At 36.2% G+C, this 18264-nt stretch overlaps 1 protein-coding gene and 1 long non-coding RNA gene across 2 annotated transcripts in view; one reads left to right on the plus strand and one right to left on the minus strand.

The window, feature by feature from the left end:
- Positions 1–4622: 4622 nt before the first annotated feature.
- The window catches only part of LOC146403266 (uncharacterized), a 69377-nt gene continuing 55735 nt past the window's right edge, over positions 4623–18264 (minus strand). Inside the window, exon 3 of the long non-coding RNA XR_014803316.1 lies at positions 4623–7087. This is a non-coding gene — a long non-coding RNA (uncharacterized LOC146403266). The remainder of the gene's footprint in view (positions 7088–18264) is intronic.
- LOC100511675 (olfactory receptor 6C2-like) lies at positions 11425–15036 on the plus strand. Its single transcript, XM_084955890.1, has one exon. It carries the CDS (start codon positions 11425–11427, stop codon positions 12364–12366), a length of 942 nt encoding a protein of 313 aa, XP_084812016.1. The 3' UTR covers positions 12367–15036.

Raw genomic sequence — 18264 nt, forward strand, 5'->3', positions numbered from 1 at the left:
AAAAATAAAAACAAAAACAAAACGCAATGTTTTTAAACCATCATCTCAAAACCAAGGCATCTCAAAACCAAACAGTCACAATGTTTATTTTTGGAGCTTGTAATCTTGTGTTTGCTTTTTAATAATATATATGTGAGTCACATTAATTTTCTCAGCATTTCTTTAACCTAGCTTCTATATAGACCCACTCAAGCCATTTTTATATCTTAATTTTCAATCCAATATCTGATAGCTTTGCATGTCAACTTCCAAAAAGAATCATTATGAAAAGATTAATATATAATAAAAGTCATTACTCTGGAAAATGTAGGGTAAAAATTTCTGTAGATCTTCTAAATATATACAACAATGATATGAAAGATGTGTAGTAAGAGTAATTTCACATAAATGTCTGAAACGAAAGTTCACATAATTTAAATCAAATGCGAAAGAGAATAATAGCACTTCCAACATTGAGGAAAAAAAGGAAAATACATATTAGTCAATGAGCACACATAAATGTGGATAAAATATAGTCAATATTCTTTTGAATCCATAGCTGAAATCATTGCAAAATTGTATATAAAATGTATCAGAAGTAATGATACAACTAAAAGTAGAGCAATGGGGGAGGGAGTGGGATGGGCTGGGAGTCTGGGGTTAATAAATGCTAACTATTGCATTTGGAGTGGATAAGCAATGAGATCCTGCTGTATCATGCAGGGAGTCATATCTAGTCACTTGTGAGGGAACATGATGGAGGATAATGTGAGAAAATGAAAAGAAAAAGACTGGGTCACTTTGGAGTATAGTAGAAATTGACAAAACATTGTAGACCAACTATAATGGAAAAGATAAAAATCATTAAAAGTATAAGTAGAGAAATATTCTATGACAGGAAGGGGTGCTCAAGAGAGTATAGGCAGGGGTTATGGGAGCATGCATTGCACTACACATCACAGAGACTTAGGTTTGCAGTCTTAGGATTAGTGCTGTGGGAGCACTTGGTGACACAAGAGCTGCACATTCAATGAAATTCGAATTGGAAAACCATGCCCATTTCGATAGAAAGATTATATCTTTTCTGAAAAGTATTGTCTGCTGCTTATAGAGTTAGTCAAGGAAAAAACACCCCCTGGTGTGTTTGATACCTGTGCCAACATCTAACACAAATTAAGATTTATTAGTAAAAATTCTGTGACAATAATCTAACTTCTTAGACACAATGAATTGAAAAGCCCACACGAATACACTTCCTTGGAAACAATGGTATTTACACCAAGTTTATTTACTGCTATCTAGAAGGCAATGAAATGCAGAGAGATCACAAATTATATGGAACACTGAAAAAGCTGTAGTCAGTAGGAATTCTGTTATCTTAAATGTATTCATTGCTTATAAAAATGTAAACTAGCCCAAAAGAGAAGTTATATGCATGCTAATAAATTTGAAAAAATAAAAAAAAAATTAACAACAGTAAGTGGAAATGTAACTTACTATGTGTAGAAAATGAAATCAAAGAAGTAAACTAAAGAAATCAAAAGGCAGTTCTTTGAAAAGTCCAACAGCATAGATAAGCCCCACCCTAATGAACTGATGAGTAAAAAAATGAACATGTTCAATATCTTATTGGAAGATCTTGGATATGCAATAATAAAAGAAAAATCATTAGAGTAAATATGAGTGAGAAGAAATAAAAATATTGCATTTGATTGATTTCAAAGTCTTATTCACATTTTGCTTTTCTGAAATAGAGTTATGTCATACACTTGTTCACAGTTTATTCAACATTTTCTTTTCAATATTGATACATAGTATAATTGCATATCTTAAAATTGATGAAATTTGATATATCTGTTTTTTAATCCTGGGGACATTCTTACATACCCAGAAAACTCAAGAAACTCTAATAGGACACTAGTGGAATTAATAATGGAATTTGGTGTTCTAGATTAAAAAAATGGAAATTATTTAAAAATCAGCAGACAATCACAGAAATAGGCAACAGGAAATCAATAAGAAAACATTATTTCAATCATAATAGTCATAAAAATGTAATACCAAGAGAATAAATTAAACATAAAAGTATAGTGTACACATAAAGTATGAAATCACTTAAAAGAATGTAAAATATAACAAAAGAAAGGTAATCAAGGAGTTCCCATTGTGGCTCAAGAGGATAGAAAACTGACATAGTGTTTGTGAAGATGCAGATTTGATTCCTGGTCTCACTCATTGGGTTAAGGCAATTGGGTTAAGGATTTGGCATTGCCCCTAGCTGCGGTGTGGCTGTGGTATAGGCCTGCAGCTGCAGCTCCAGTTCAATCCCTAGCCCAGGAACTTCCATGTGCTGCAGGCAGCTGCTAAAAAAAAAGCAATCAACAGTCTTGGTAGGAAAATTCTAATATGAGCACTCCTATGTGTATAAGTATAGGTTGTTTATGTATTGCAGAAACACTTAATTATCTACTTAATTGCATAAAATCACTAAGCAAGTAGACTACTAAAGAAACGTATTTTTCAAATACATTTCCATCTACAAAATACTAGATTATCAAATTCCACTCCCAAATGAAAGAAGTAAGTCACAGTTAACACTAGTTCAGTATAAATAAACAGCAAATGCAAAAAAGAAAAACCCCTTTGAGTGTGTAAATGTTAGATGTTATACAATGGAATATTAGTATATTTCATAAAAAGTACAAAATCGTGCTACTTATACCAACATGACTGGACCTTGAGGGCATTATATTAAGTGAAATAAGTCACACAGAGAAAGAAAAATACTGTGCAATCTCACTTATATGTGGAATCTAAAACTAAAACAAAACAAAACAAAACTAACTTCATAGAAGAGGTCATGTTCCTGGTTACCAGAAGGGGGAGGGCAGTGGTGATGGGAAGTTTGGGGACAAGGATGTGAAGGGATCGGATGAAGGTGGCCAAGAGATACAAATGTCAGGATGAATAAGTGCTGGGGATGTAACATAAAACGTGATGATTATAGTTAACACTGCTGTAAGGTATGTTTGAAATGTGTTAAGAGAATAGGTCCTAAGAATTCTCATTCTAAGGAAAAAAATTTTACTCTATCTATATCAGATGGAAATTACCTAAGCTTATTGTGGTAATCATTTCACAATGTATGTAAGTAGTCATTTTTGCTGAATACCTTAAACTTGACATTCAGTGCTGTATGTCAGTTGTCCCTCAATAAAACTGGAAAAATATAAAATTTCCACAATAAAAATGAAACTGTAAAAAGAAGAGCATTCTAAACTCAAAACAAGCAGAAAGAAGTACACAAAGAAAAGACCAGAATGGAAATAAATGATATAGAAAAATATTTCAGAAATCAACAAAGCCAAAAATTGGTTGTTTGAAAATATCGACAAAATTGGAAAATATTTAATATCATTGAACAAGATAAAAAAAGAGACAAAATTCCAATTACTAAAATCAAGAAGAAAAAGAAATGAGTTGCTGTTGTGGCTCAGCAGAAACAAACCTGACTAACATCCATGAAAATTCGGGTTCAATCCCTGGCCCCACTCAGTGGGTTAAGGATCTGGCATTGCCACAAGCCGTGGTGTAGGCTGCAGATGTAGCTCAGATCTGGCATTTCTGTGGCTGTGGGGTAGAGTGGCAGTTATAGCTCCTATTCGACCCCTGGCCTGGAAATTTCCATATGCTACAGCTGCAGCCCCCCCCCCCACCAAAAAAAAAAAAAAGAAAGAAAGAAAGAAAAAGAAAGGAAGAAAGAAGTACGTTACTAAATGTCACAATAATAAAAAGCACTCTAAGGAAATACCAAAAACACCATAAACCTATTAGATCACCAAGATGAAATGGACAAATTTCTAGAAAGACACAAACCACCAAACTTAAGAAAATTAATTGATTTATAACAAGTAGAGAGATTGATAGATTAGTAATTTTTTTTTTTTTTGTCTTTTGTTGTTGTTGCTATTTCTTGGGCCGCTCCCACGGCATATGGAGGTTCCCAGGCTAGGGGTCGAATTGGAGCTGTAGCCACCGGCCTACGCCAGAGCCACAGCAACATGGGATCCGAGCCGCGTCTGCAACCTACACCACAGCTCACAGCAATGCCGGATCGTTAACCCACTGAGCAAGGAGCAGGGACCGAACCCGCCACCTCATGGTTCCTAGTCGGATTCGTTAACCACTGCGCCACGACGGGAACTCCTTTTTTTTTTTTTTTTTTTTTTTTTTTTTAGATTAGTAATTTTCTAAAAAGCTTCTCTTAAATCAAACACAAGAAATAGATAGCTTCAATGGAGAATTTTGCCAATGTTTCAACAACTCGTATCAGTCTTTCACAAACCCCTGAAGAAAATAGAAGAGAAAACCTTTCCCAACTTATTTTATGAGGCCAGCATTATCACAATCCCAAAATCTGACATAAGCATGGCAAAATAAAACTAAAGACCTTATGAATACATAGTCCTTATGAATATAAATATGAAGATCCTCTAAAAATAACTTAAATCCAGAAATATAAAAAAAGATTATGTACTGTGTATGATGAAGAATATCTGCTTTAAACACTTCTATTCAACGTCGCAGCAGAAGTTTTTACAAAGACAGTTAGAGGGGGGGATAAAAGAAATAAAGACAGAAAATAAAGTGAAACTACTTTAACTATTTTTATTTGTAAGTTACATGATCATGTTCATAGAAAATCCACAAAATCCACATTGCCATTTGAATGACTAGGTTTAACAATTTTGGAGGATATGCAATCAATAAAATAAATTTGTTGCATTTCTGTATACTAGTAATTCACAATTTGAAAATGAAATTAAGAAAATGTAGTGTTTAGGAACTGGGCCTGGGGAAATGAGTGGGCTTGAGACTGGCAAGTTTTGGTGTTCCCTTTTGGGATAGCACTTTGCAATATGAAACAAAATCCAAATAATGATGCATCTTATAAAGGCCATTTGGAATAATTTATGATAAATTTCTATAATGTTTTCTAAATTATTACTTTTGTGGAAATCTGTCAATTGTTAAAAATCAAGAATAAATTTACAGCAGTGAGTGAAATAGAGAATAAGTACATACAATGAGTACCTTGCAGTAATTTTAATGAAGAGTAAAAAAGTATTCAAAATCAGAGATTGTTTTAAAAAGTAACCAAGCATTGATAAAATGAACACTACACACAGGGATTTTTATAGACCAGCATGTGAAAGTTCCCGGGCCAGGGGTCGAATCCATACCACAGCACTGACAATGGCGAATCCTTAACTTGCTAGACCACGGGGAACTCCATTTTTTTCCCCTGCAGGAATTTTTTGTGCTGAAGCTTGTATAAATTATTGAAGTGAGGAGTTACCACTGTGTCACAGCAGAAATAAATCTGACTAGGAACCATGAGGTTTTGGGTTCAATCCCTGGCCTTACTCAGTGGGTTAAGTATCCAGCATTGCCGTGAGCTATGGTGTAGGTAGCAGCTGGAGCTATGATTTGACCCCTAGCCTGGGAACCTCCAAATGCAAAGGGTGTGGCCCTAGAAAACAAACAAATAAACAAAAACTATTGAAGTGATACTTAGTGCCCTGTGTTTACAAATCTAAAAAATAGCACTTTTATGATTCAATTTTATGGAATGTGCTCCCATTTTAAATGTCTTAATAAACATGCACAGAGATATACAAAAGAAGTATGCCTTAGTGTACATATACAAATACCAATAGTTGTCTCTTTACCATGTGTAATTTTTATGTATTTCCTTTTTGATTATTTGAATTATTTTTACAATTAAAAAGAAATATTCATAAAAATTAGTAAATAAGGAAAATTGTTCCCTGTAATTTAAAAGGGTTTATGATGAAGTTCATTTTGATTTCTGTCTCTGAAAACACTGGCCCCACTGTTCCTTCAGGAGTTTTTCTTTCCCAATAAGTTTACACACCAGATTCCTTAGTGACTTTTGAACCAGTCACTAAGGACATAAATGTTTATTCACTTAGGTATGTACATGAAAAAAATGTTAGTATTTCAAAGGAATCATAACAGCAGGTTCTCTAAAAACCAGAGTGGGGTCCTGCACCCTCCAGCTTTTTTCTTAAAGGGAAGAGTGTTTTCTTAAAGAAAAGAGTGTTAGATTTAAAGCGAGTTCAAAAGCTTGAGAAAAATCTCAAAATGTTCTAGAGATAGAAAACTCAGGAAACCTCCACCTGTGAGTGTGAGCATGGACTTACAAAAAATGGGTGATTGGCAGTGCACCCACTATTTCCATGGACACATTTGCGGTTGCTTTTTGTCACCCTGGGGAATTTGGGGTGAAATGACTCTCGGAAGCTATGATGACCAAAGAGTAAGTATGTTCACCTTGGTCACTTATCTCACCTTGACATAGAGATAGAATGATGCTTGCCTCTGAAAACTAAGATGATTTGATTTATGAAAAGGTCTTTTTAAGAAATTAAAGCAGGTAATTTTTATAGTGATGAAATAAAACACATTAAAATAAATGTCAGCCTGCTGAGGCATTAGTGAAATTATCCCAACGTAGCATGATTTTTTGAACACCCAGAAGCAACCTTTCTCAATATCTCATTCACTCATGCAAACAATAAATATATAGACACACACATTGTAGAGAAATGTGTGTATATGTGTGTGTGCACAGAAACATACACATATGCTTTCCTCAATATCATGATACACCTGTTCGTGTTCCAACAGTGATTACCCTATGCACTTGTAAATTTAACAACAAAAATCATCTTTGAAGAATAAGTAGAGATTATGACCCAGCACTTTCCTATAAATCTCTTTGTTAAATTTGGTCCTAAGTATCCAGGCAAGATAATGATCCTACTTAGGAAGGAAAAAAAAATATGTTTGCAAAAAAGAACACTGCTCTGCCAACAATGTGCCAGCAGAGGGAGGATACGTGTGAACAGGTATATTTCATTCCTATAACTTCAGGTGATCTATGACGGTTGGTCCCTTTATGGTCTTTAAATACCCCCTCTCAGGAATTAACTTAGTTCCATTTCTTTGACATGGTGTTTTACACATGACGTGCTGAATAGTAGAATCTGGGCACAAAGTGGGGGCTGCCTTCTGCCTTCACCTGGGTAGGAAAAAAAGGAAAGAACCAAGTGAAACTATTCATAAGGCCTCCAAGGGATGCTTTTCAGTTAGCAATCTAGGAAAATGACAGCCTTAGAGATACACTTTCCAATTGGAAATATTTGAGTAGCATCAGGGGTAAGTGATTTAGGTCCAAAGAGGAAACAGCTAGAAACCGATATACAGAATTACAAATCCTGATTTCAGTTTGTAATTTCTCAGTGAGGTGTGTTGAGAAGTTGTGACATCAAAAAAGAGAAAACTCTGAATAGCAACTTGGACAGAAAGAGGAAGGCAGCTGTCACTGTGGTCATCTGTATGAGCTCTCAGCATCCACAGGTCATGGCCTAGAGTAATGCCAGAGGGATTAGCAGTAACTCCTCCACCAAAATGAGCTTTAGCAGTAATGCCCATGTTCAAAGTTATGGGAAACACCTGTTAAAGACATTTTAAAAAGGAATGCCAATTGCATTGAATGAGGAAGCCAAAATGTGTTTGAGGCTAGTAGGTTAAATGTGGGATGTGTACATTTTAGAGTATAAATTTTTTTATTTGATTATAAATCTAAAATTCCACTAATTGCATAATATAATTTGAATAAAGCATAGTCTTGAATCTCAACAAAATTATTTCCTTCTGCTGAATGCTAAGATAGTAAAAAGCAGAGGGTTGCAAGGGGAACAAAAGGCACTTAACCCAGGCAAAGGTGGCTCAAGATAATTTCTCAAAGGAATTCATATAACCCCTACATGAGTGAAGTATATGTCAGTTAGCCATTGGAGACAGTAGTTGGAGGGAATCTAACCAGACAAACCACCACACTGAGATGTACAAATAAGTCATTTTGATTTATGGCAAGCAAATGCTATCACCAGTGGAATAATCTCAAAACATTGTTGCACATGTAATCTTTGATATGAGATAATCCAATTAGCAACATAAGAGTAGTGTACTGCTAGGGATCAAATGTTCGTACAAACTCTTCTATACATCATTACTGCATGGCCAGTTTTGACTTTTAGAAAGATTGCCCAAAATTTGATGAAATTCCATGCAAACTCATCCTTGAATCTGGTTATACACATTTCGAATAAGGGTTTCTCCAAGGGTAAACAGTTACAGAGCAGGAGTGATGATATATTCATGAGATAAGGTCGAGAATGAAACACAAACAATTGAAGGAGAGAGAGTTCCAGACAAGAATCCATATAAGGCATGTTACAATGCTCAATACTTATCACCTCTTTTTTTATTCTCTTTTATTCTAAGGGCCTCATGTGCAGCAGATGGAAAGTCCCAGGCTAGGGGTCAAATTGGAGCTGCAGCCAGTGGCCTACACCACAGCCACAGCAACCACAGGATCTGAGCTTCACCTGCAACCTACCCCACAGCTCAAGGCAGCTCCGGATACTCAACCCATCGAGCCAGGCCAGGTACCAAACCCTCATCCTCATGGTTCCTTGTCAGGTTTGTTAATGCTGAGCCAAAACTAAAACTCCATATTAGCTCTTTTTTTAGGAAATACACACAGACGCTCTGAAATAGGCTATGAAAATTTTTGAGCCATTTGAACAGGTCACTAGTAGCCATTTGGCTCTGTGCCTAGAATACAAGGACATAGTTGTAATTAGAGATAGACACTTAGGAATCAGAAGCATACAAATGTTAATTGATGTCAAGGGAGTTTGATCAATGAAGATGGTAAGCAAAGAAGTGCCTACCTCTTTAAAGATTTCTAAATCTATCAATGCTGTTGAGAAAATAGCAGAATAAATTCTGGAGAATGCGATCTTTGAAAGAAATTCAAATTTTGTCTTGAAAGACAGGTATGTGACTTAAGCATTGTGAATTGTGTTTACATGCAACAAGATTCATAGCAAACATTATTTATAATAATCCAAATTGGAAGCACAGATAACAATCAATAGAGGAGTACATTAATAAATTAGGGTGTGTTCATAGTGCCATCCACAGATTCCAGAAAAGAAAGAACCATGTCTACAAATAAAAACATGAGTGAATTTCTAGAACATAATGTTAAGAAAAGCTAGGCAGAAAAGACTATAGTCAATACACTTCCATCTCTATGCAGTTTAAAATAGCTAAACTAAATTTCAAGCATGTGGACAATACTAGAAAACTCTAACGAACAGAATGTTATTATCATGAAATTGAAACTTCCCTTAGCTACAGGAGCTGAGAGGCAGTGGTAATCAGGGACAGCCTTCAAAGGGTTTCTGTGGTGCAAGTTGTGTTCTATTCTTGTTTCTTTAATACATATTATTTAAGCTCCACCCGTTTTTATACACTCCTCTTTGTTATACTTACTAGTAAAAATATTTTATAAATTAAAAACTGCTATTAGGAGATTGCAAGCCACATGGCAGAGCAGTTCTCCTGGGTTCCCTTACCCTGGTGCTCTCTGCCCAGGTGCCCCTGCCCAATAACGTCTCTGGCTTTGTCAGCACCCATTTCTCCCCAGATGATTCATTTCTGAGGGTTAGGCAAGAGCACCTTCTAGGGGCCTTGAAGGGGTTGCCCTTCTTGCAACAGTAGCATTATTGCCACCATCCATGGTGGGTAGTATTGGTAGTTTTTAAACATATTTTTATACTTAACAAATAGTACACAATTGTAAGGAAGACGAAAAGAAGGAAGTAAATTAAAGATGCAGCCCAACTGAAAGGTCAAGCATTAGGTTGATCTGTCCTTCAGATATGTAAAAACAGTAAGTACACACAGTTCAACCCAACAAAAGGAGTATATTGTATTTAGACAGAAGGCCATTAGAGATGACCTTCTTAAAAGCAGTCTCACTAAAACATGCCTGCAGAATCCACATTAGAACTGGCAGAGACTTATTCAGCTCTTATATTTTATGGGAAATCTTGGTGAATGAGAAGAAACAAAGCAGTGAGTTAAGAGCGACAGAGCCCTTGCAGAATGGATTTGTTATTTTAAATCGAATTTGAACCTGTCACCTAGATATTAAGACAATTGGCAGGATTTCAGCTTTATCACATTGTAAATGTAATAGGAAGTAATAGCAGTTACATTATTTGGTATGTATAGATTAATGACCAAAGAAAGTGGTTCTCAAATTTTGATGTGTTTCTGAATCACCTAGAGAGATAAAGAACTCAGATGCCAAAGCTCATTAAAGTGGGATAAAGCCTGGGCCTTTGAATTTTTACCACCTTCCCAGGTGGTATATTTCTTATATTAGTGCATCAAAACCCTGCTTTACTGTAGATTGAACAAGAGTAGAAATTGGGTTCATCTTAGAAACTTAGGGATTGTTAGCAGATAGGAACAGAAAGGTGGTGTCTTTAGGAATCTCTTTGCTTTTTTTGTTAAAAATTCTCTTTAGGAGTTCCCGCTGTGGCTCAGGGGTAATTAACCCAGCTAGTATCCATAAGGACACGGGTTGGATCCCAGGCCTCACTCACTGGGTTGAGGATCTGGCTTTGCCCTAAGATGAGATGTAGGTCAAAGATGCAGCTTGGATCCTGAGTTGCTGTGGCTGCGGTAATGGCCTGGCAGCTGCAGCCCCATTCAACCTCTAGCCTAGGAGCTTCCATGTGCCAGGGCTTCAGTCCTAAAAGGACAAAAAAAAATTATCTTTAGACACAACAGTGTCAAGTTTTACCAACTTCTATTACAGAGGCACACAGAGACAAGATGATCAAGTTCTGTACATGCATTTAATAAAGAATCGGAACTTCAAGCGATGGTGTGAAACTGGTGGTGATTTTTTTAATTCAACTGGTGAGTAGTAAAGAATTATAGGAAGAAAAAGGATATTAGACTACCAGTGAAATCACCACCTACATCAACAATCTCTTCTGCTCCTGTGATTAAAGTTAAATTAAAAAACAAATGCATTCACAATGTCAAAATCAATAGGAAAAAAATAATTGGAGAAAGTGGGAAGAGCTATAAAAATAAGGTCCCCAGGGTGTTCCCACTGTGGTGCCATGGATTAAGGATCTGGCATTGCCTCAGCTGTAGCATAGGTCTCAGTTGCAGCTCAGATTCATCCCCTGGCCAGGGAACTTCCATATACAATGGGTGCAGCCGGAAAAGAAAGAAGAAGATCTCTAATGCAATAAAAACAATTTTGAGAAAACATCCCTCAGCCAACCGTGGAATACACTTCAGTAAGTGCTGAGGACAGCCATCTATTCAGGGTTTATTGTTAAGTCCAAGATGAAAATCTATGAGAACTGCATTCAGTGAAGTTTTTTGCTGGTATCCATTGACAACATGATTTTTGGTACCACTTTTTTCAATATCAATCTCAATTTTCTAAACAGATTGGGCTGAGGTCCGCAGCCCATGATGAGAAACCATACAAGGCTGATGACATTCATTCTGCTGGGACTGACTGATGACCCACAACTTCAAGCTCTGATATTTATCTTCCTGCTTGTCACCTATATGCTGAGTGCGACTGGCAATCTGACGATCATCTCCCTCACCCTAGTGAATTCTCAGCTTAAATCTGCCATGTACTTTTTCCTCCAAAATTTCTCCTTCTTAGAGACCTCATTCACTACGGTCTGTATCCCCAGATTCCTTTATAGCATGTCTACTGGAGACAAGACCATTACTTATAATGCCTGTGCTAGTCAGCTATTCTTTGTCATCTTTTTTGGATCAACAGAATTTTTTCTCTTGGCCGTCATGTCCTATGACCGCTATGTGGCCATCTGCAAACCCCTGCATTATGTGACCATCATGAACAGCAGAGTCTGCAGAAGGTTTGTCCTCTCCTGTTGGGCTGGAGGCTTGTTCATCATAATCCCTCCACTTAGCCTAGGCTTAAATCTGGAGTTCTGTGACTCTAACATCATTGATCATTTTCTCTGTGATGCATCACCTACCCTCAAGATCTCTTGTTCAGACACATGGTTCATAGACCAGATGGTTATAGCCTGCGCCGTGATGACCTTCATCATGACCCTTGTGTGTGTAGTTCTTTCCTATGTATACATCATCAAGACAATCCTAAAATTCCCCTCTGCCCAGCAAAGGGAAAAGGCTTTTTCCACCTGTTCGTCCCACATGCTTGTTGTATCCATCACCTATGGAAGCTGCATCTTCATTTACATTAAGCCCTCAGCAAAGGAAAAAGTGGACATTAATAAGGGTGTGTCAGTGCTCACCACTTCCGTTGCCCCAATGCTAAACCCCTTTATATATACCCTGAGGAACAAGCAAGTGAAGCAGGCATTCAGTTATTCAATCAAAAGAATGGCATTTTTCTCAAAGAAATAGGAAAATATTGAAATTGTGGATCCAAATTATTATGACAGCTTGGTGTCGTCTTTAGCTTAGGACAAAAGCAGATCAGCAAACTCTTTTTGATGAAAAATAAATAGAAAAAGAGAAAGTAAGCTTTATATATTATAAGAGCAATGTCACAAAGTTAATATTTGGTGAACCTAACAATAAAAAAAAATTGAACTTCAGCCTTATGCCTTTTTAAATTCTTTTTTAAATAATTCACCTGGACTGTATTTACAAAATATGAGTACGCAACAAATTGAAGGTAGTGCAATGCAAGTTCTTCACCATGGATAGTTTGGGAAATACTAGACTAATGGGCCTTAAGTTTTTACATGATTTTGTATCTTTGAAATCATCATGGTGGCTAGACAAAGTGTCTAAAAACATTTTTGTTCTTGGAGCTAAAACAGATACTAACTGGTTTATTTTTTCCCCTCCTTACAAAACAAATGGGCTGTGGTACCATCTGCCATTAAAAGAGATTGTCCAGGAGGACAAAAGAAATTACACCTTCAAACCACTGTCACCTATTCAGCAAACAGCTCAACTGTGCAAGTACATGAAAGATGATGATGACGATGGTGACGACAGATCATCCACATACCCGGCAGGATCATTCTCCAAATGGTAGTACAAAAAATCCCCTTTCTAAAATCTTAAAAACTCTCCTCACATAAAGAAAAATTCTATATCTAGATAAGCTGACCGATGTTAACCATACTTATTGTGGTAATCATTTCACAATATAAACAAATGTCAAATCATCCTACCCGAAACTGATATAATTCTTCGTTTTGATTATACCTCAATAAAAAGGGATTAGCATATATTAATTCCTATATGTAAAATAGGTAAATAACTAGGACCTCTACATAACATAGGAAACTATATTCAATATCTTGTAATAAACCATAATGGAAAAGAATGTGAAAAGGATACATACATTATATTACATATATTATATATATATGACCGAATCACTCTGCTGTATACCTGAAACTAAGTAGTAACATACTACTTCAATTTAAAAATTTTTACATACTTTCTAAAATCAGAAAATGTACTCTACACAGAAATAAATGTATCATCAAAGAGGAAGACTAACATTACAGAGCTGGAGATAAATCATCAATGGGTGTTTATAATAAAAAGGAAAATTAAAAAAAAAAAACCTCTTAGGAAGAAGCAGCCCAAGCACTGAAACATGGAAACATGGAAACATGTACTGAAACTCCAGTTGTAAAAATAGCTATATTTTGGTGTTCCCTGGTGGCATAAGTGGTTAAAGATTTGGTGTTGTCACTGCTGTGGCTCGGGTTCCATCCCTGGCCCAAGAACTTCTGCATGCCTGGAGTGCGGCCAAAAAAAAAAAAAAAAGAAAAGAGAGAGAAAAAAAGTAGCTATGTTTTGCACAAATACAAAAACAAATTCCAATAACACTAAACTAGAAAAGTATATGGAAAACTCAGGTTCATACTGATCAGAGATCAGTAGCACAAAGTGAAAAGAACAAAAAAATATGAATCTCTGTATTAGTTCTCATGTAAAACTCTTGAGAGTATAAAACTCTTCATACTCTTATTTATTAAATTCTTCATAACTTTCCACATTTCTCTCCCTAGTCCTCTGCGGCTGGGCATATGGAATACATTTGTCTTTCTAATTTTTTTATTTCTGGATCCTTGTTCACTCCTGAAATACTGTTCTTTTCCTTCTCTAGTTTGTCCTTTAGCTAAATCCCATTTATCCTTGAACTCAGCATAGTGGCAATGCCTTGGAGACTTCCCTTGTGGCTCACATCATAATGTCAACACCTTGGGAAATCTTTCCCTGGCCTCTTCCCGAAGTATCCTTTCTTGCCATTTTCCCAAACCCTCCACCTCCACTGCAATAATCCTTTTGCATAAAGTCTGTCCATACTTAGTCTGGATTTATTTATTGTTTACGGCAAAATATAGTAGTATGCATACTTTCTAAGTTTATTGCCTCTTTAACCCTATTAAAAAGCAGACATTGAAAGTTCCCATAAGGTACAGTATGTTAAGGATCTGGCATTGCCACAGCTGTGGCACAGGTTGTAACTGTGGTGTGGGTTCAATCCGAGGCCTGGGCCATTTTTAGCAACATGGATGGCCCTAGAAATTATCATGCTAAGTGAAGTCAGTCATACAATGAGACACCAACATCAAATACTTTCACTGACATGTGGAATCTGAAAAAAGAACGGAATGAACTTCTTTGCAGAACAGATACTGACTCACAAACTTTGAAAAACTTATGGTTTCCAAAGGAGACAGTTCGGGGAGGTGGTGGTATGCGCTGGGGTTGTGGGATGGAAATCCTATAAAATTGGATTGTGATGATCATTGTACAACTATAAATGCAATAAGTTCATTGAGTAATAAAAACTAAATAAATTAACTAAAAAATATGAAGCCTGGGAGCTTCCACATGCCGTGGGTGTGGCCAAAAAAAAGTACACATAATCGTCCTTTCGAACAATACTTTTGAGGCTTTATGACATCACGTAGCAACAGATAACTTCTCCTGTGGTTGTGAAGAAAAAGAATAAAGAACCTAGTCATAGAGGATATATGAAGTCAGGTGGAATTTTATCAGAGACATTCACTCTACTCCTATAAACTGAATTGCTCCTCTGCTTTCAGGGAAGACAAAGGAAGGTCAAACTCTCTCCTCACTTCTGCACCTATTTTGCTCTGTGTACCTAACAGGATTTTCATTCATCATTTTACATATACAATAATTGAAATACAATCATACAATTATGAAAACTAAAGCACAACCACTAGAATCAGGGTGCCTTGATTTTAATCCTAATATTAATTACTGGTTACATGACATTAAGTGAGTTGTACAACTATAGTAATTTGATTTCTTGGTCTGCAAAGTGACAACAATTGTGGGTGTAGCATAAATAGAGCTGTAGAGACACGAGATCATGCACATAAAGAGCGCTGAAAAGTTTCCGGTGCTTAGCAGATATTACTGTTTTATTAATCCTTAAACTGGACAATATTTTGCCAGTGTCCTCCCAGCAGCACCACATCTAACCCCGGACTGTATTAATTTACAGCCTGGTCCCTTTTCAGTGAATCTCAGCTTTTAAAGATATTTTTTCCCCTACATTCTAGCTTGAATCATTTCTAATGAGGAATCTGAGATTATCTGTGCCTAGACCTGCTTTATTGAGATTTTCATATCACTTGTTCTGAGGAATATTTTTATTATTATTATTGATTTACAACCTTTCATCAAGTTCTGTTGTACAAAAAAGTGACCCAATCACACACATTTCCCTGTGCTGTACAGTAGGATCCCATCCATTCCAAATATAACAGTTTGCATCCCAAAAAACCCTAAAATGCCCATCCGCCCACTCCCTCCCCTTTCCCCCTTGGGAACCCCGAGTCTGCTCTTCTTGGCCATGATCTATTTCTGCTATTTGTTTGTTTGTTTTTAGATAGGATCATCTGTTCCATATTTTAGATTCCACAAACAAGTGTATCACATGGTTTTTGCCTTATTTATTCTTTCTGGCTTACTTCATTTAGTATAAGAGTCTCTAGATCTACCCATGTTGCTGCAAATTGCATTAGTTTGTCTTTTTATGGCTGAGTAATATTTCATTGTATATATGTGTCACATCTTCTTAATACATTCATCTGTGAATGGACATTTAGGTTGTTTCCATGTCTTGGCTATTGTGAATAATGCTGCTATGAACATAGGGGTGCATGTATCCTTTTTAATGAAAGTTTTTGTTGGGAAATATGCCCAGCAGTGGAATTGCTGGATTATATGTTAGCTCTATATTTAGTTTCCTGAAGTATCTCCATACTGTTTCCATAATGGTTTGTAACAATTTACATTCCCACCAACATTGGAGGAGGGTACGTTTTTCTCCACACCCTCTTAAGCATTTGTTATTTGTTGACCTGTTAATGGTGGCCATTCTGACTGGTGTGAGGTGGTACCTCATTGCAGTTTTGGTTTTCATTTCTCTAATAATTAGTAATACAGATCACTTTTTTCATATGCCTCTTGGCCATCCATATGTCTTCTTTGGAGAAATGTCTATTTAGGTGTTATGCCCATTTTTAATCTTTAATCCACTGAGCAAGGCCAGGAATCAAACCAGCATCCTCACAAAGAGTTTTATAGGTTTCAAAATGTATCAAAATGTAGGTACCTTTTATAGGTATCAAAATGTAATATATTTTGATAAAGTTGTTGATTTATAATCTGAAAATATTTTTCCAAAGTGTTAATATTAGTTATCTCTAGATTAGGATATCATGCAGATTTTTTCTGATTAATTTTTGGAATAGTTTTATTTATTCACATAAAAGGTAAATGCAAAAGAAAATCTGGGCTCTTTGATCCTCAGAGTGATTTGGATGATACAAATACAAGTAAAAATTATTTAGAATTGTGCCTTATCTCATTATTGTCTGTGCTCCAATCCCTAAGCTGTTCCTTCTGCTTTCCCTTGTGGCTCCTACTCCTCAGAGCTGCATGTTTTAGGCTTTTTGCCAACATTATGACACAAAAGATTCCATGGCGATTTTACTGACCCTGGATCTCCAAGCACCCTTTCGTTGGTTCATTAAGTTGTAAGTATGCTAGGTAAAGCAAACACCAACCTTATTAATTTATCAACCTCTCTCTGCCCAGGAAGTCAGAATACCAAGATCTCCAAAACCTGAGAGAATTCTTGGTAATTCTCAGTCTCAGAGCTGTTTCAAAGTATTTCTTAGACTTGTAATAGCCACTGTGTATGAGGAAAATTTTATAGAATTAGGTGATGAAAAATAGAATTACACATTCCAAACTGAGCGTGAATATAGAGTGAGATTATGAGCAATAGAGACCATAAATGCACAAATAAAGGTTATCTTTAAGAAGTAATATTGCTAAACCACCACTTGAAGTTATGACTGACTGGCCAAAAAGTAAGTACATGGACGTCTTTATTTTCATTGTCCTTTGTAAGAAACAGTCATAAATTCCTATGTTAAAAAATGCATAATATCCATCTTTACCAAATCAAAGCTGCTAATGCAAATTTTGACATTTTGTAATGGAATTGAATATTATGTTAGATGTCATTTCAAAAAATAATTACCTTTGAATAGATAAAAACCATGGGACAGGTTGATTTTAAAGCATTAGTTAGTACAGTATAGTTTGAGAAATATCAAGACAGTATACACCTACCTTATTTTCAGTCACAACTTAACAAAAACAAAAAATACAAATAGACATGGACACATACACACAAATGAGGTCATCACTCCCATGTAAAACAAGGTCATACAGACTCATCATTTATCATCTCATTTGGCATCCCTCCCTTCACTACAAATTCTGGTTCTTGGGGAAGTCAAAATAAACAGAAATGAATGCCCCGCATCCTAAGTTTAACATCCTTAATGTGTAATATCAAGGAGAAGCTGAGTTTCATGGATGAACCTCATTAATTTTGAAAAATAAGCCATGTTACTTCCGGAACACTGAAAACACACTGCAGTGTGAAAGTCTGAGTTCAGGGTCACAGTGATGCCCTAAGTGCCCATGACTAGGACAAGGAGAAGAAGTTGAGCTGTGGAGTGTTTTTCACAACATCCCAGATTCACTTGCCTATGGTTGTACCCTGGGTTGCCCCTAATTTGAGGGAAGCTTTCAGTCCTCAAGCAAAGAAAAACCAAAACCATTTCCTTTTTCATAGTAGTATCTGGAAATCCTGGAGCTTAACTGGGGACACGATTTGTATGTGTGTGAAAGTTGAGCCTGCTACATGTCAGTAGGAAGAGTATATTTTAAAGGAAGACTATAAAATACATAATGACATAAAATAATTTCCAT

The sequence above is a fragment of the Sus scrofa genome, chromosome 5, assembly GCF_054392235.1.
Source record: "Sus scrofa isolate SSC_HxYL_T2T_F1_AM1 chromosome 5, Sscrofa_HxYL_maternal_Yorkshire_Landrace_v2.0, whole genome shotgun sequence".
Lineage (NCBI taxonomy): Eukaryota > Metazoa > Chordata > Mammalia > Artiodactyla > Suidae > Sus > Sus scrofa.